General features: G+C 39.1%; 1 protein-coding gene across 1 annotated transcript in view; it reads left to right on the forward strand.

The window, feature by feature from the left end:
• The first annotated feature begins 466 nt into the window (after positions 1 to 466).
• The window catches only part of TXNRD3 (thioredoxin reductase 3), a 41,073-nt gene continuing 26,388 nt past the window's right edge, over positions 467 to 15,151 (forward strand). The window contains exon 1 of the mRNA XM_054976876.1: positions 467 to 690. Coding sequence (XP_054832851.1) covers positions 568 to 690 — 123 coding nt within the window. The 5' untranslated portion in view covers positions 467 to 567. The remainder of the gene's footprint in view (positions 691 to 15,151) is intronic.

Raw genomic sequence — 15,151 nt, forward strand, 5'->3', positions numbered from 1 at the left:
TAAGTTACACGTAATGATAAGAGTTGGATATGCATACTAAGTATATATGTACATTTTACCTAGATGTGCATAGCAAGTATATATCAATTTTTTAAAAAACCTGTTTAGAATAAGGCGAAATTGTTCCAGACAACAATATTGGCATCAGCTAGATGGAGCAGGGGGATTTGAGTCCAGGGGCCCGTTAGAGGCCAACAAGATTTCCAGGGAAAGAGCTTTTGTGACTTTCCAGGAATTCGTTGGCGTTTGATGAGGGGCTGTCGCCTCTTCCTTTAAACCCCCAGCCACCTTCATTCGTTCCCTATCATCTGGCCCACCCCTACGAGCCTAACCCTATTGGTCCGCCCGAAGCGCAGAGCACGTGAATGTCCCTTTGGCCGTTAGGCGGGCCCTGTCCCCGCCTCCTGCAACTCCTTTTCCGAGCGGAGTAGGAGGAGGGCGGTGTTAAGCAGAGCTGTCTCTCTTGCGCATGCGCCCGTTTACCGCCTTCTTCGCCTCCCTGCAGTGGCCGTAGCTGCCGTAGTAGCGGCTTTCTTTGCCCCGGCTTCGTTTGGGCAAAGGCCGGACATGCCGCCCCCAGGCCAAGTCCGGATGCCCGATTGGGACTCGCTGAAGCTCCGCGTGCAGGCTCTGATCGGATCCCACCGGGTCATGATCTTCAGCAAAAGCCTGTGCCCCTACTGCAGCAAGGTGAGTGGCAGCGCGCCTGTGCGGGGGGAGGGGGTGGGCAGAGGCAAGACAGCCGTCTCCGCCTCCCCCCGGTTGCCTTGGTAACGACCCGTGGGGAAGGCGAAGGAAGTGGGCGCGAGGGAGGTCCGGCGGTGCGCCTCGCTTCTTTGCTCGAGGTGTGTGTGTGTGTGTGAGAGAGAGAGAGAGAGAAGCGGGGTCCCCTGTCTTTCGGAGCGCCTTCCTTCCTTCGGGCCTTTCCCAGGGGCGAGATGAAGCCTCCCACCCGGGTGGCAGCCTCTCCTGCCATTCCCTCCTGTGCCCCTCCTGGCTTCTATAGCTGGGGAGGGGGCTGGCTTCAGAAATCATTGTGGCTTCAGCGGATTTTTATGGGACATCAGCCTTTGATAAGCTTGGACTCCTAGGATGGTAAGGGGCTTATGTTACTTTTGTACTCTAATAAGGCTTATCTGGTTCTGGTGGAGTAGACATGATTCCGCCTGAGCCTGAGGAGAAAGTCCAAATTTGTATGAATCCGCTTCATACTGAATCCCCCTCTCTCCCACCCTCTTCTGTTATAGTACACATCACAAATTGGGTCCAGAATTTCTTATGTGTCTAATTGGACTGTAAATGTTGATTCACTTTTTCTACAAAGCTCATGTAGGGTTTGCAGGTAGCCTCCATTCAGGCACTACTTAGATCTGGTCGTGGTGGAGAATGCCCACGAGTCATAGCTGACTTATAGCAACCCCTAGAGAGGTTTTCAGGGTGATTTGTTATTGCCTGTCTCTGCAACCCTGGACTCCATTGGAGGTCTCCCATCCCATCCACTAACCAAGGCCAACCCTGCTTATCTTCTGGGCTATCCAGGTCAGGGGTACATCTGCTTTATTTCAGTTTTCTGTTTAATATGGTGTTAAACCATGCACAAGTTTAGATACCATGCAGTGATATCTAAACATGTAGCTGTAGAAGTAAATCCTGTTAGAATCAGTGGGACCTGAGTGTGTGTTTTGCCCAAGTACTTTTCAGACTGATTTGGGAAGTGTGGTTTATGGACTTACATTAAGATTCAGAAAAAGAAATTGAAAGAGTAGGTGGTAACGACCGGAAAAACAAAAGGTACCTAGATCCATAGTCTGAAGAATAGCAATTCTTTTGACCGTATATTTCATGAAAGGTCTGGTGCTTCTATGAACTAAGAACTGAAAGTCTTATATGATGGCTGTTTGGCATGGGTGTAGTTACCAAGTAATCTATTTAACAGACTAATGTATTGTTCATGGGTTGTGCATTTAGTCCTTGAAAAGACTTTAAAAATGTCTAGAATAAAGAGAGAATTGTGAAGTAACTGGGTGGAAGAGAGCAAAATAATTGGAATTAGGTATCTCAAATTTCTAAAACGTATTGTATCACCCACATCAGAGTTTCTGGGATAGACTTCCTTGATAGTAGAGTCATTAAGGCCTGGCAACTCCTTGAGTTCCAAAAACTAGAACTTTATCATATTCTTGTGGTTGCAGTTAATACACATGTGCTTAATTTAGTCAAATAAGCATATGAGTAAAGCACTTTACTAAGCAACTTACATAACTTGAAGTATCTTGTGGTATAAACCACAGTCAGATTTCTTCTTTGATATTTCCTACATGTTTCATGATTTACTGGTAAAAGTTCTTGTGGGTTAAGGAACATTGTTAGTTGGTCTGGCAATAAAAATGTCTTTTGTGTATTGCCACCACTTCTCAAGACTAGTACTAACATTGTGACATGAAGGAGAAGCAGATTTATTCACTGAGGATGGCTGTGAGTCTCTGAGTTTATGCTCCCTCCTTGCTCTTAGTTTTCCCACATGCCCACAGTAAGGGGGAGCAGAGAGAGATGGTACCAAATACATGGAAGTAATGCTGTCAATGAATCACTTGATACTACTGAATATGGGAAGAAGTTAGAACAAATTGTAATGATTTCTGTTAGAAGAGAAACAGATTATGTAGTAGACGGTCAAGAAATAAAATGAAGGGGGACAGTCCACCTACCATAAGTTCTTGTTCTTCAGAAGACTGTGTAATCTCCCCTTTCTTCCAGTCTCATGTTCTTTGACTCCTTTCCTAGGTTGTGTGTGAGACTTTTCATTATTTTACTTTCCTCTTCTTCTTGTTAACATTCCTGTTCCTCCTGTCATTGTCTCTTCTTCCCTCAATTCTTTTGTGACTTACTCTGTCCAGGCTCCTTTTTAGTTTAGACACTGTCCAGGCACTAACTCAAATTATTCTTATTTTTCTGAAGCTAAGCCTGACCATATCTGCAGCTAACCTCTGATTCAACTTCATTCATGTATGTTACTTTGAGCTTCCCAAAGGACCTGGATATTAATATAATGAACATTTGAACAAAACAGATTTGCCTTTTTTTACCTTTATGATTTGCTTTTTCATTTGTGATTTGCTTTTTCATTGTTAACCAGTGATTTTTCTTAACTGCACTGATGGTTCAGGATTACACTTTGAGAAGCTTCTGAATTAAAATTCTTTTGCTCCCAAATACAACAGCATTTTTTTATTCCTACTCAAAATGTTAATGCATGAGGATGCATTCACGGTTGACACTACAATGATGTAAAATATGTGCAAGAGTAATGAAGCCTGTCTCCTGCTAAGGGTGAAGAGACCTAAAAGCTGGGGAAATAGAGGGAACTTTTTTGAATTTTCAGTTTTTCCATCAGCAAAAAACCCAGAAAACTGTTGAAACTTTTTCTTAGAAAAAGTGAAATGCTTTTTTGGAGCAGTTTTTTATAAAATTGTTTTAGCTGCTCCTTATTCCCTTACAAAGATTTCTGGCACGCCAGTAACTATACAAAAAACTGGCATGTTGAGCGACTGCAATTTGTGCATCATGCTGACAGGCACGTCTTTAGGATTTTCATACCTGCTCCAGATGCCACCATCTTATTCAGTGTGTGAAAGAAACTGGTCTCTAGAAATATGCAAATCAAGAAACAAATTAACATAGGAAGTAATAGAAAACGTATTTCAGTAAGTGCAGATTTTCAGCTCTTTGAAATCCATGGAGATAAAAATAAAAAGTTTAAGAGATGGAAGTTGTTTGAAGTAGGGGTTGCTGATTGGAGTATACACACTAACTAAGCAACCACTGATTTACCCCAGATGGCCAAGATTTTATATTTCTGGATAATGCTGGCTATATGGTGAGGAGTTGCCTTAAATCTGGATAATAAAAGAATTTCTTTTATTAAAAAATAATAAAAGAATTCCATTTATGATTGCAGTGTTGATTATTTCAGACTGCAAACTCTTCCTTTTCTTGGTCCAACAGGATCAACCTAAAATATGCTTGGGTTCTTTAAGATGCAACCTGCTGCTTCATCTCCAGTTTGGAGTATGTTAGCCTAATATTTGGATTCTTCTAAGTTTTGTAAATATACCAAATATAGTATTATACATTAGCTAAATCATACATAAATACATTGTGTTCTTAAAATAACCTTAAGTTTGCTTAGAAGATACATATTACTTGTCTCAATTTGCATAAGACTGTTTTTCTGACAAACCCCAAAGGCTTTTTTCTTGGTTTCAGAATGACCAAAAACACTCATCTTTGCTTGTTGCCTAGTATCATTTTCACCTTTTTCTTTACTTGCTAATAATGTACAGTATAGTTGTCAGTATGACCATTATTGCTGGTGCTGGAAAAAAGCCTTAACTTTTCTGTAACTGCTATTCAGTAAGACTGATGATGAAACTATAAACCAGTCTTTAATTCTGTCTCAGCTTTCTTACCACCTGTGTACCTTCTCAGCCTAAAGATCCCTGCTTGCCCCCTGCCCACAAAATATATTTTATCTGATTTGATGTGTTCGTCTTTAGAGGGAGTGCCCCCCCCCAGTTGTACCATGGGGTATATAATTCCCACCCCTGTCCTACTCATCTTGATTACAGGACCACAGATCTGCATTTGTTCTCACAGTCGTATGGTGTCTCATTAAGGGCTGGAGAGTGTGTTAGAAGCAGAAAATAAAGATCTTGTCTAATCATCTTAGTAAGGAAGAGATTATGCGGATATAATTGTAGTCCACGGGTACCTTGGCTACTGTTAAAAGTAGAAAATGGCAAGCTATTTTGGTTAAGTAAAACAGCAGGCACAAAAATGAGTGTTCTAAATTAGGGGTTGTTACACCTAGGGTGGGAAAGCAGAGGAATGTGTTAACTACTAGAATGATAATATTCTTGAATAATCACCTGGAAGTGTGGGAGCAAAGAACCTCATTGGTTTCAAAACCAACTAATTTACGGGTTCTCTTATATTGTGTGTTATCTCAATTGTGTCTCTTGAGTCAGGGAGTGTTCTTTGTGTCCCTTCCTCCTTTTACATTCCTGGTGGTTTCTTCTGAGCATGAAGAATGTAACAACTAGAGACAAAACATGCATTTATTTGGGACTTAATGAAACTTTGGCAAAGATGGGGCATGTTCTGCTGCTAAACAATAATTATCCTTAAGATTGTTGGAAATATTTTTTTCTATTTGCAGGGGCTTGTCTTCATATGTAGTGTTGCTCTTGCTTAGCTGTCTTGAATTATTTAGTGCCCTTAAGTCTTCTGACACAGCTCAAAGTATACCTTGAGCAAAAGTTTGAATTAATTGGTTAGGAGATGATGTATGGTTGGCTGCCTTGTTTTCATTTTTGTGTTATCGATACTCCTGAGTCTTTGAAACTTCAAGTATATTAGTGTAGGAATAGGCAACATCAGGCTTCACAATGCTGCATTGTACTTTTGAACTAGTACACTAATCAAGTAACAAGTCTTCAAGTAACTATGATTAAATAGTCATGATGAGTAAAGCCAAGAGTGCCACTATGTAGATGGCAGCTTATCTTTTCCTATTATTGTGTATTCTTTTAGCAAGGGTAGGTGTCAAGGCTGCTTTCTCCCTAGCCTTGCAACATTGTGTGTGTTGGGGACAGGGAGCAGTGTAGCTAAATTTTTCATATGGGCCATCTATTAATTAACTTTATACAATTTCCACGCTGCTTCTTCATACAGTATGCTCAAGGCAGCTTACAGAGTAAACCATGAGAACATAAATGCTGTACTTTTTTTTTAACCATTTTTTTTTATTTTTTTAAAAAAACCAACCAAACAAACAAAAACAATGTACAGAAGTAAAATAAAACAACAACAAAGTCTTAGTGAACTATATACAGTTATATGCATAGATGTGAAATTTGTGAAATGCTTTAGTTTTTATACAAGAATAAGGAAATTAGATAATAAACGTCATGCCAATATAGTTAAAACAAAGAAAACTAGCATTTTTTTTTCAATTATTTGATAGTCGTTGCTTCAAATCTGAGTAACAAAAAGTAAACGCTTAGGTGGAGAGTGATTTGTATTGGAAATGAATTCAATGAACGGTAACCATTTTGAAATAAAATCAGTTTCTTTCAAATAGTGTTCACTCTGGTATAATTCGTCATGTATTTTTTCTTGTATATAGTGGTCCCATATTTTTTCTAACCATTTTTCTGCTGTGGGAACCGTCTTTGATTTCCAATGTAAAGCTAGCAAGTTCTTAGCTACAACCAAAAGGTTGCTAATTAGATCTTTTCTTATTTGTGGAATTTCAAAAGTATCCCATACATTCAAGAATATGATCTTTGGATCAAGGGGGAAATGCTGTACTTTCTAACGCTAAAGCTACTGGAAACCTATCAAGAGCATAAAAACAACCTAAAACATACAGCAACTCAAAACAAGTCTCTTATAACATCAGGCTAGAAGCAGACTATGAAAACCAGTTTAAAAGACCAGCTCCTTAATGTGTTTTTTCTTAAGTGTTAGCCAAGCACCTAAAATATAGTAGCCACCAACAATCCTCAAGGGGATGGTCACTGCACAGATGAGGAGCCACTACTGAAAAATCCCTGTGTTTTATTGCATGGCTTCTGAGTACTGGACAGTTTGGGAGGAGGTGGAACATCAAGTGCCCTGGCTCCAAGCAGTTTAGGGCCTTAAAGGTAAGAACCAGCACTCTGAATTGTGCCTGGAAACAATTGGGCAGCCAGCACTCAAGGGTGGTGGGATCCCTGAATCCCACCCATCACAGTAGCCTGGTTACCACAATTGAGACAGGCTGATTCCTCCGTCCTTGAGCAGCTTTGTTCCACAATCGTTTCTGGATTGAGCTTCAGTTTATTGGCCCTTGTATGTACCATTATCTTCAGGGCCCTATTTAGGACTTCCCCAGACTCAGTCAGTTATTAAGGAGAAATAGAGCTGGGTATCACTCACATATTGGTGGCACCTCACTCCAAATCCCTGATCCCTCTCAGTGGTTTTATGTAGATGTCAAATAGCAAGGGGAAAAAACCCTTTGGGATGTGATAGCATAAATGGCAGTGGTATAAGCTGCAGTCCCCTAGCACTACGTTCTGGAATTGGCTGGCCAAGTAAAGAGTAGTACAAGTGAACCGAAGTGCCAGCCTTTTCAGAAGCATACCATGATCAATAGCATTGAAAGCTGCTGAGAGGTCCAGGAGAATCAACAAGGACAGACTCCCCTGTAACTTTCATGGCAAAGACCAAGGGTGTTTCTGTCCCAAACCAAGGCCAGGATCCAGACTGAAATAGGTCAGAATAATTTATCCTCTCCAAAGTCACCTGAAGCTGTATAATTACCACCCATTCAAGAACTTTGCCCTTCAAAAAGGAAGTTGGCCACTGGATGATATTTATTTAGATCCTTGAGGTCCAGGGATACCTTCTGCAGGAGGGGTCTCAACCACCTTTTTCAAAGCAGTTGGAACTGCACTGTCCTGCGAAGTCATTTATTACTGCCTGATTTGTTCAACCAAACCAACAGCCATAAAAGAGAAAGGGACAAGCCTGCATATGGTGAGCCACATACTTCTAAGCAGCTTGTCCCCTTCATCAGTCCTCACCAACTAAAAGTTCCCTATGCAGCTAGGACTGGACTGCTCTCCAGTAATGCCTCCTGAGATTGAACTGTACCAACCATGTCATCTAAGTTGTGGTGTATGTGAGCAATTTTATCTGCAAAAGAGTTACAACGGGACTACATTTTCTTAGGTTAACTGTGTTTGTGCTTGCTATTAAGTCACAGCTGACTTATGGCACCCCTATAGGGTTATCAGTGCAAGAGACATTCAGAGGTGGCTTGCCATTGCCTACCTCTGTGTAGCAACCCTGGCCTTTCTTGGTGGGCTCCATCCAAATCAGGGCCAACCCTGCTAAGCTTCCAATTGATATCAGGCTATCTGGACTATCGAAGTCAGGTGTAACAGTTGGACTCTCCTAATAAACTTTTGTATAGTTGTTCTAAGTGCAGTCTGGCCTTGGTGTTCTGGGATAAAAGCCAGAAACTTGCAGAAACATTTCTTAACTGTTACAGTGATACAATTTCATTGTTTCATAATCATTGTAATTAACAGAATTATCAAACCTATTCATGAATAAAGTAACTCTTGAAAACAGCACAGAAGAAGTGGGGAACAGCTTTTAGAATGCAGTGCAGTAACACAAAAAGCATATTCTTGATTTTGACACCACCAAATCTAAAATGTTAGGCTAGAAACATGTTCTTCCCTTTATGTTTTCCTCTTCAGAACCAGCATCTTCTGGGAGCTCAACCTCTTAACCAGTTCTCAGTGCTGTGGCTTTATAGAACTCCCAAGTAATGAAAGAAATCCTCCCTTTCCCTCACTGAATAAATACAACCCCCTCATCTACTGGGTTCAGGCAGGTATCAGTTACAGCAGTTTCTGTATTTTGAAATTCTTTTTTACCCAACAGGCTAGCCCCTGGCATGCTTGAAAAACTCAAAAGTTTTGGACTTTTGACTAAGACTACTCAAATTTGAATCGTTTGTTTACTGTGGCTTGATGGCAACACCAGGTTTCTAGTGTGCCATAAGTGATGACACAGTTGCATAAGGGTTTCTCAGTTCCCCTTTCCAGGGACATTTCCTCATAAGGTATAAGGAGCTGCCACCAGCAGGAAATTTCATCTCCCATGGGTTCATGAAAGCAGTCTGCTCATGTAAAGTAGGATTTGGATCCCAGCCTGTTATGTTTCATTTTCATACTATGAACAAAACATCCTCTCTACTCACTTCTGATGAAAGAGCATACACAAGGCTGTTAGGCTTCCTCCAAATAGATTTCTTGGTGACTGTATTGAAACTTGTGTGTGTGTATAGAGAGCCCTGAAGTCATAGTTGATTTAAGGTGACCCCTGGTGGGGGTTTTATGGCAAGAGACTTACAGAGGTGGTTTGCCATTGCCTGCCTCTGCAAGCCTGGTCTTTGTTGGAGGTCTCCCAACCAATTACTAACCAAGGCCTACTTGGTTACTACTTAGCTTCTGAGATCTGATGAGATCAGGCTCACCTGGGCTATCCAGGTCAGGGCGTATTGAAACTTAATGTTTGGTAATCCAGGTGGGGCAAACTGTACAGATCATTTCAGCACACTCTCACTAGTAGAAATGAGTGAAAAGTTGTATAATCCCAAACATTCTGGTTGCTTGAGAAATTTGGAAGACATAACCACAACTATGCATGGCATTTAGCAACAGTTCTATAACCTCTTTCGATAGAATATAAATATATATGCATGTATGCTCATCATAACCTGTCATGCCAACTTAATTTGTTACAAAATCCTAATTGGTTTATGGAACAGCTGGTATGCGAGCCAGCTAGTTAACTTCATTATTATTCTGAATGTAGACAAACTGGTTTAGAATAGCAAAAGTAGATGATGTCAGCAGTTCGTTTAGAAAGTACATTGTCACACCAAACTGTTAATGTTGCACAGAAGTAGCACAGTAGATGCTTTTAGAGAAATATTGCATAGTAAATCAAGCTTTTTCTTTAAAAGAGAGACATTCATACTTGCTTCATGTTCTTTCACTTACAAGTCTCGCTTAACACTAGGGTGTTCACATATGGGTCAAGTTGTATTGTAGATCCTGGAGAAAAAAATTAGTCTGTCCCCATTGCCTTGGTCTGTGCACTGCAACTATCTGCAGGTAGTTAACAGGAGAAGTAAAGCAGCAAGAGGCTAAGACTGTTTTCAGGTGCCACAAACCTTGACTTAATTTGTAGTGTATATGATCCTGGTTTCATGTCAGGCTTGCACATAACCCCCTTCTCACATGGTCCACGGTCTTCATAATTCATTGATACCTGAATGATGGCATCAACAAATTGAGGATTGTTTCTTTCCCAGTAACCAGATGGCTAATAATCTCAGTTAGAGAGAAAGACTCAATCTTCAGTTTAATGTGCCTACATTCAGACATGGCAAATTGTAGTTACTGTTCAGTGGTTGCATGCTGAAGGTGGGAGGAATGAAGGAGCACACAAGCCGAGAAATAAACTAGGTTTGTGGCTTTCAGGTAAACTCCAGTTGGGTTGGGTCTCAATAGATTTTAAACCTTGGTGGTTGCTCTGACCTCACAGTAGTATGTGCTGTTGTCCCATGGTGTTGGCAGATCCATGTCAGAGGAAAGTCATCTGAATACCTAGTTCTTTGCATGTTGTATGACAGAGTTCTCACATGTTTTTGAATAGTTTTTAATTGTGCTTTAGTATGTGTCCCTCCTAAATAACTTGGTTTTAAGTAAAACTTGAATGGCATAAAAGAAGCTCATTTCTGCATGTTTCAAAACCCTTGTTGAGGATAATGAAGTCAAGGCTGCTTTTCTATGGAAAAGGGAGTGGAAGTCTTTTGATTTGAAGCAAACATAAATAAAAGTCCTTTATTGTGACAAATTAGAAATAATTCTAATGCTATCAATCATTGATGACATCTAATTTTCAAAAGCAGTTTATGCCAGCAACTATCACCTTTTCTTCTAGAATGTTGTGGGCCTCAGTCCAGTGATGAAATAGCTAGGTTTCAAACAGCACTCTGCTGGTTTAAAACCCACTATTCCCATGAGCTCAGTAGGGGGTCTTGAGAAAGCCACTCCTCGAAGCCCCATTTGTGTTGTGGGGATAACAACACAGACTTTGTTCACCACTCTGAGTGGGGTACTAATCTGTCTTGAATGGTATATAAACACAGTTATTGTTAGAAAATGGATGGGGATTCATTTATCTTTCCTTTGAGGACTCTTAGGACAACACAGGGTGGGAGAAGTTGTGTTGGTTTGGTGGAACTGTGGAGGGAGACCTAATTCTCCCTTCCCCCTGATCTGCCATGGATTCTATTAGCATTCTATTAGCGCATCAAAACCAAGAAGTGCCACCATCTTCTCTTTTGATCCATATGTTATTTATAAAGTAGTGTAAAGAATAATGCAATAGTTTCCTGTAGTCTATCGCTGATAGAAGGCAAGACAGGATTGTGTGTGATTTTTTTTATGTACCTCTGCAGGGAACCATTAAGATACAAGCATTCTTTCTGTTGTTGGGGGGGGGGGTTGTGCAGGAGCTGTGAGATGAACAGTAAGTATTTGTTTAAAGGAAGGCATAAAATACAGGTTTGATAATAGAACATATCTGAAATGTATTGATTTTATATTTTTATCCTATCTTTCCATCATAAAATCTCTGAACAAAGAATATGAAGCTGGTTCATAAATTCCTCCTTAAAGACTGGTAGATTCCATGTGAAATGTTTCTCTAGATGATGGCTACAGACCTCGTGAAAGGTTGTATTCATGTGCTCCATCCACCCCCCATGTGCATTGTGCTGAGATTGAAGTCCTTATGGGTGACTGGGTGGAGCTGATTTAATTTCCATCCCAATAAATAGGACCATAAATCTGGCATGATTGCTTCTTAACAACTTGTCTTAGACTTTGAAACAGGACACTACCATGATGATTGTCTTCAAACATCTGATAGTTTCTTTTTTTTTTTAATAAAAATTTTTATTGGTGAGTACATAGAATATTACACAAATTCCCCATCTTACCTAAATTATATCAACCCCCACCCTTTCCCCCCTCCTTATAGACTTCCAACAGCTTTCCAACCCTTAGCCCATCTTATTATTTAAGTTACTCTTAACTATAATTTTTCTAAATCTTATATATATTGTATCACTTATTCTAAGCATATTCAAATTCTTCTATATCTCCAATTTACTGATGTATCTAATCTACATCTCTCTGTTTAACCTGCCTATTTTTAATACATTCTTCTTAATACTAATATTAGCTTAGATTAATTAATAACTAAATTTCCCCATTAATGGTAAAGTTACTTCTCTCTCCCCTTTATAAAATCACACATTAATAATTCTCAAACTGCCACAGTCCTCCTTTCACATCCTATTTTTTTTTCTAGGAATTGTTTCAATTTCCCCCAGTCTGCGATATATTCTCCTGGATCAAGATCTTTCAGTTTTCTTGTCATTTTGTCCATTTCTGCCATGTACAACAATTTGTAAATCCAATCTTCTGTAGTTGGTATTTCTTGCACTTTCCATTTCTGCGCGTACAAAAGTCTTGCTGCTGTAATCATGTAAAATAGCAATGTTCTATACTGCTTTGGAACATCTTCCATTCCCAAGTTCAGTAGCAGCAATTCTGGGTTCTTATTTATTTGGGTTTGCAAAACCTCATTAATTATTTCTATTATATCTCCCCAGTATTGCTTAGCTACCTCACAAGTCCACCACATATGATACAATGATCCTTCATGCTTTTTACATTTCCAGCATTTATCCAACATGTTTGCATTTCCAAGCGCAATCTTCTTAGGCGTTAAATACCACCTATACATTATTTTGTAAACGTTCTCTTTAATATTAGTACAAGTTGAAGTCTTCAAAGTGTTTTTCCACAAATATTCCCATGATTCCATTGTTATTTCTTTGTGAAAGTTTATTGCCCATTTCACCATCTGGACTTTGACTGTCTCGTCTTTCGTATGCCATTTTAAGAGTATTTTGTATATTTTCGAAATGTCTTTTTTACCTTCTTGTAAGACCACTTCTTCTAGCTCCGAGTTTTTCAGTCTTATTCCTCCCCTTAAACAGTCCGAGTTGTAAAGATCCCTGATTTGCCTATATTGAAACCATCCATATTGAGGAGATAACTCGTCTTGTGTCTTTATTTTTAATATTCTATGTTCCGTCGACATTATCTCTTTATAAGTTAAACATTGTTGTTCATTATAAACAGCTCTCGGATCTATTACTTCATATGGTACCACCCATGTAATTCTTGTATTTCTTCCAGATTGTGAAAAGGCTTCTTCTAATATAGTGATGCAAGAACATAGAGTCCGCTTTGACTTTATCATACCACAAATAGGCATGCCATCCAAACAATTTTTTATGTCCCTCCAAGGCCAGCAATTTACGGTCTTTTAGCGTTATCCAATCTTTTAACCAAGCCAGACAAATTGCTTCGTAATATAATCTTATGTTTGGCAGTTGCAGTCCCCCTCTTTCTTTCGAATCTTGTAATACTTTCATTTTCACCCGGGGTTTCCTGCCTGCCCACACGAAGTCTGAAATTTTTCTTTGCCATTTGTAGAATTGTTTGAAGTCTCAGATAATTGGAATAGTTTGCAGCAAAAACATAACGCGTGGTAACACATTCATCTTCACTGCTGCTATTCTTCCCAACCATGTCAAATTTAATTTATTCCATTTTATCAAATCTCTTTCTATTTGTTGCCACAGTTTCTCGTAATTATTTTAAAATAAATCTATGTTTTTTGCAGTCAGCTCAATTCCTAAATATTTCATTTTGTTAGTTACCTCGCAGTCTGTTATCTCCATTAATTCTTGCTGTTTTTGCTTCGTCATATTCTTACACAATATCTTCGACTTCTTTTTGTTCACATAGAATCCGGCCAAGTCTCCAAATTCCTTTATTTTATCCATTATTTTTGGCATGTTATCTATTGGATCTTCCACTATCAACATTACATCGTCCGCAAATGCTCTGACTTTGTAGGAAAATTCCTTTATTTTTATGCCACGAATTGTATCGTCCTCTCGAATTTGGATCAGCAACATTTCCAAAATCAAAATTAACAACAATGGAGACAATGGGCAGCCTTGTCTTGTACCTTTACTTATTTTCAATTTTTTAGTCAAATCATCATTAATTACAATCGCTGCACACTGGTCTTTATAAATTCCTTTAACTGCTTGTATGAACTTTTCTCCCATTTGCAGCTTTTCCATAGTGGCAAACATAAAGTCCCAGTTCAAATTATCAAATGCTTTTTCCGCGTCCACAAAAAAGAAACCAACTTCCCTATCACAGTGCTTGTTGTAGTATTCAATAGCGTTTATTACTGTCCTTAAATTGTCCTTAATTTGTCTATTAGGTAGAAATCCAGCCTGTTCTTCTGCAATAAATTCCGACATCCATCCCTTTAACCTTTCTGCCATAATTTTCGCAAATATTTTGTAGTCATTATTCAGCAACGAAATTGGCCAATAATTCTTAACATTAGTCAAATTCTGTCCATCATTCGGGATCAATGATATATTAGCTTCATTCCATGAATCAGGAATCTTTTGACCTTGCAAAATTCCATTGATCACCTCCCTTAAAAACGGTGTCAGGTCTTTGGCCATCATTCTATAAAACTTTGCTGTTATTCCATCCGGTCCAGGCGCTTTCCCTAATTTTGTTGACTGTGTAGCTTCTTTTATTTCTTCCTCTGTCACTTCCCTATTTAACTTCTCTTTCCATTCCTCTGAAATTGTTGGAAGCTTCATTTTCTCCAAATATTCCGCTATCGAATCTCTGTTCACCTCCTTTTTTTGGTACAGTTTTGCATAAAATTTAAAAAAAGGCTCTACTAATGGCAGATTGTTCCATCAATATATTATCCTCTTCTCGAATCTTAGTTATGGTTTTCTTCTTTTTTTTCTTAAACTGCCACGCTAAATATTTCCCAGGTTTATTTGCACCTTCAAATGACTTCTGATTCATTTTTTTTTTAATTCCACTCCAATTCTTTGTTATTCTTTGCTGTCAATTGTTCCTGCAGGATTTTCATATCCTGATATATTTTCTTTTTCCCTGGTCTTTTCTTAAGTTGTATCTCTTTAGCTTTAATTTTTTCCATAATTTCAAGTCTCTTTTCTTCCTTTCTCTTCCTTGCTCTTGCATTCAAATCCATTAGTATTCCTCTAATCACAGCTTTATATGTGCCCCATACCTTATAAGTTGATACGTCCTTGTTCAAATTATACTGTATAAAGAATTTGGTTTCTCTTCGTAGCAACGCAATGTTTTCTTCCATCTGCAGCAAGTCTTCATTTATCCTCCATCCTCTCCTTTTAGTATTTTTTCCAAATCTCCACATGATTGGATTATGATCTGAGCCTACCTTAGGCATTATCTCCACATCTCTAGTCCATACCACCAAAACATCTGATAGTTTCAGCAGTCTTGTATGATGTATTTGTCCGCAATGCATGATGCACATTCGGCAGAAGTCCTTTGACAGTTTTTGT

Source organism: Eublepharis macularius, chromosome 4 (assembly GCF_028583425.1).
Source record: "Eublepharis macularius isolate TG4126 chromosome 4, MPM_Emac_v1.0, whole genome shotgun sequence".
Classification (NCBI taxonomy): domain Eukaryota; kingdom Metazoa; phylum Chordata; class Lepidosauria; order Squamata; family Eublepharidae; genus Eublepharis; species Eublepharis macularius.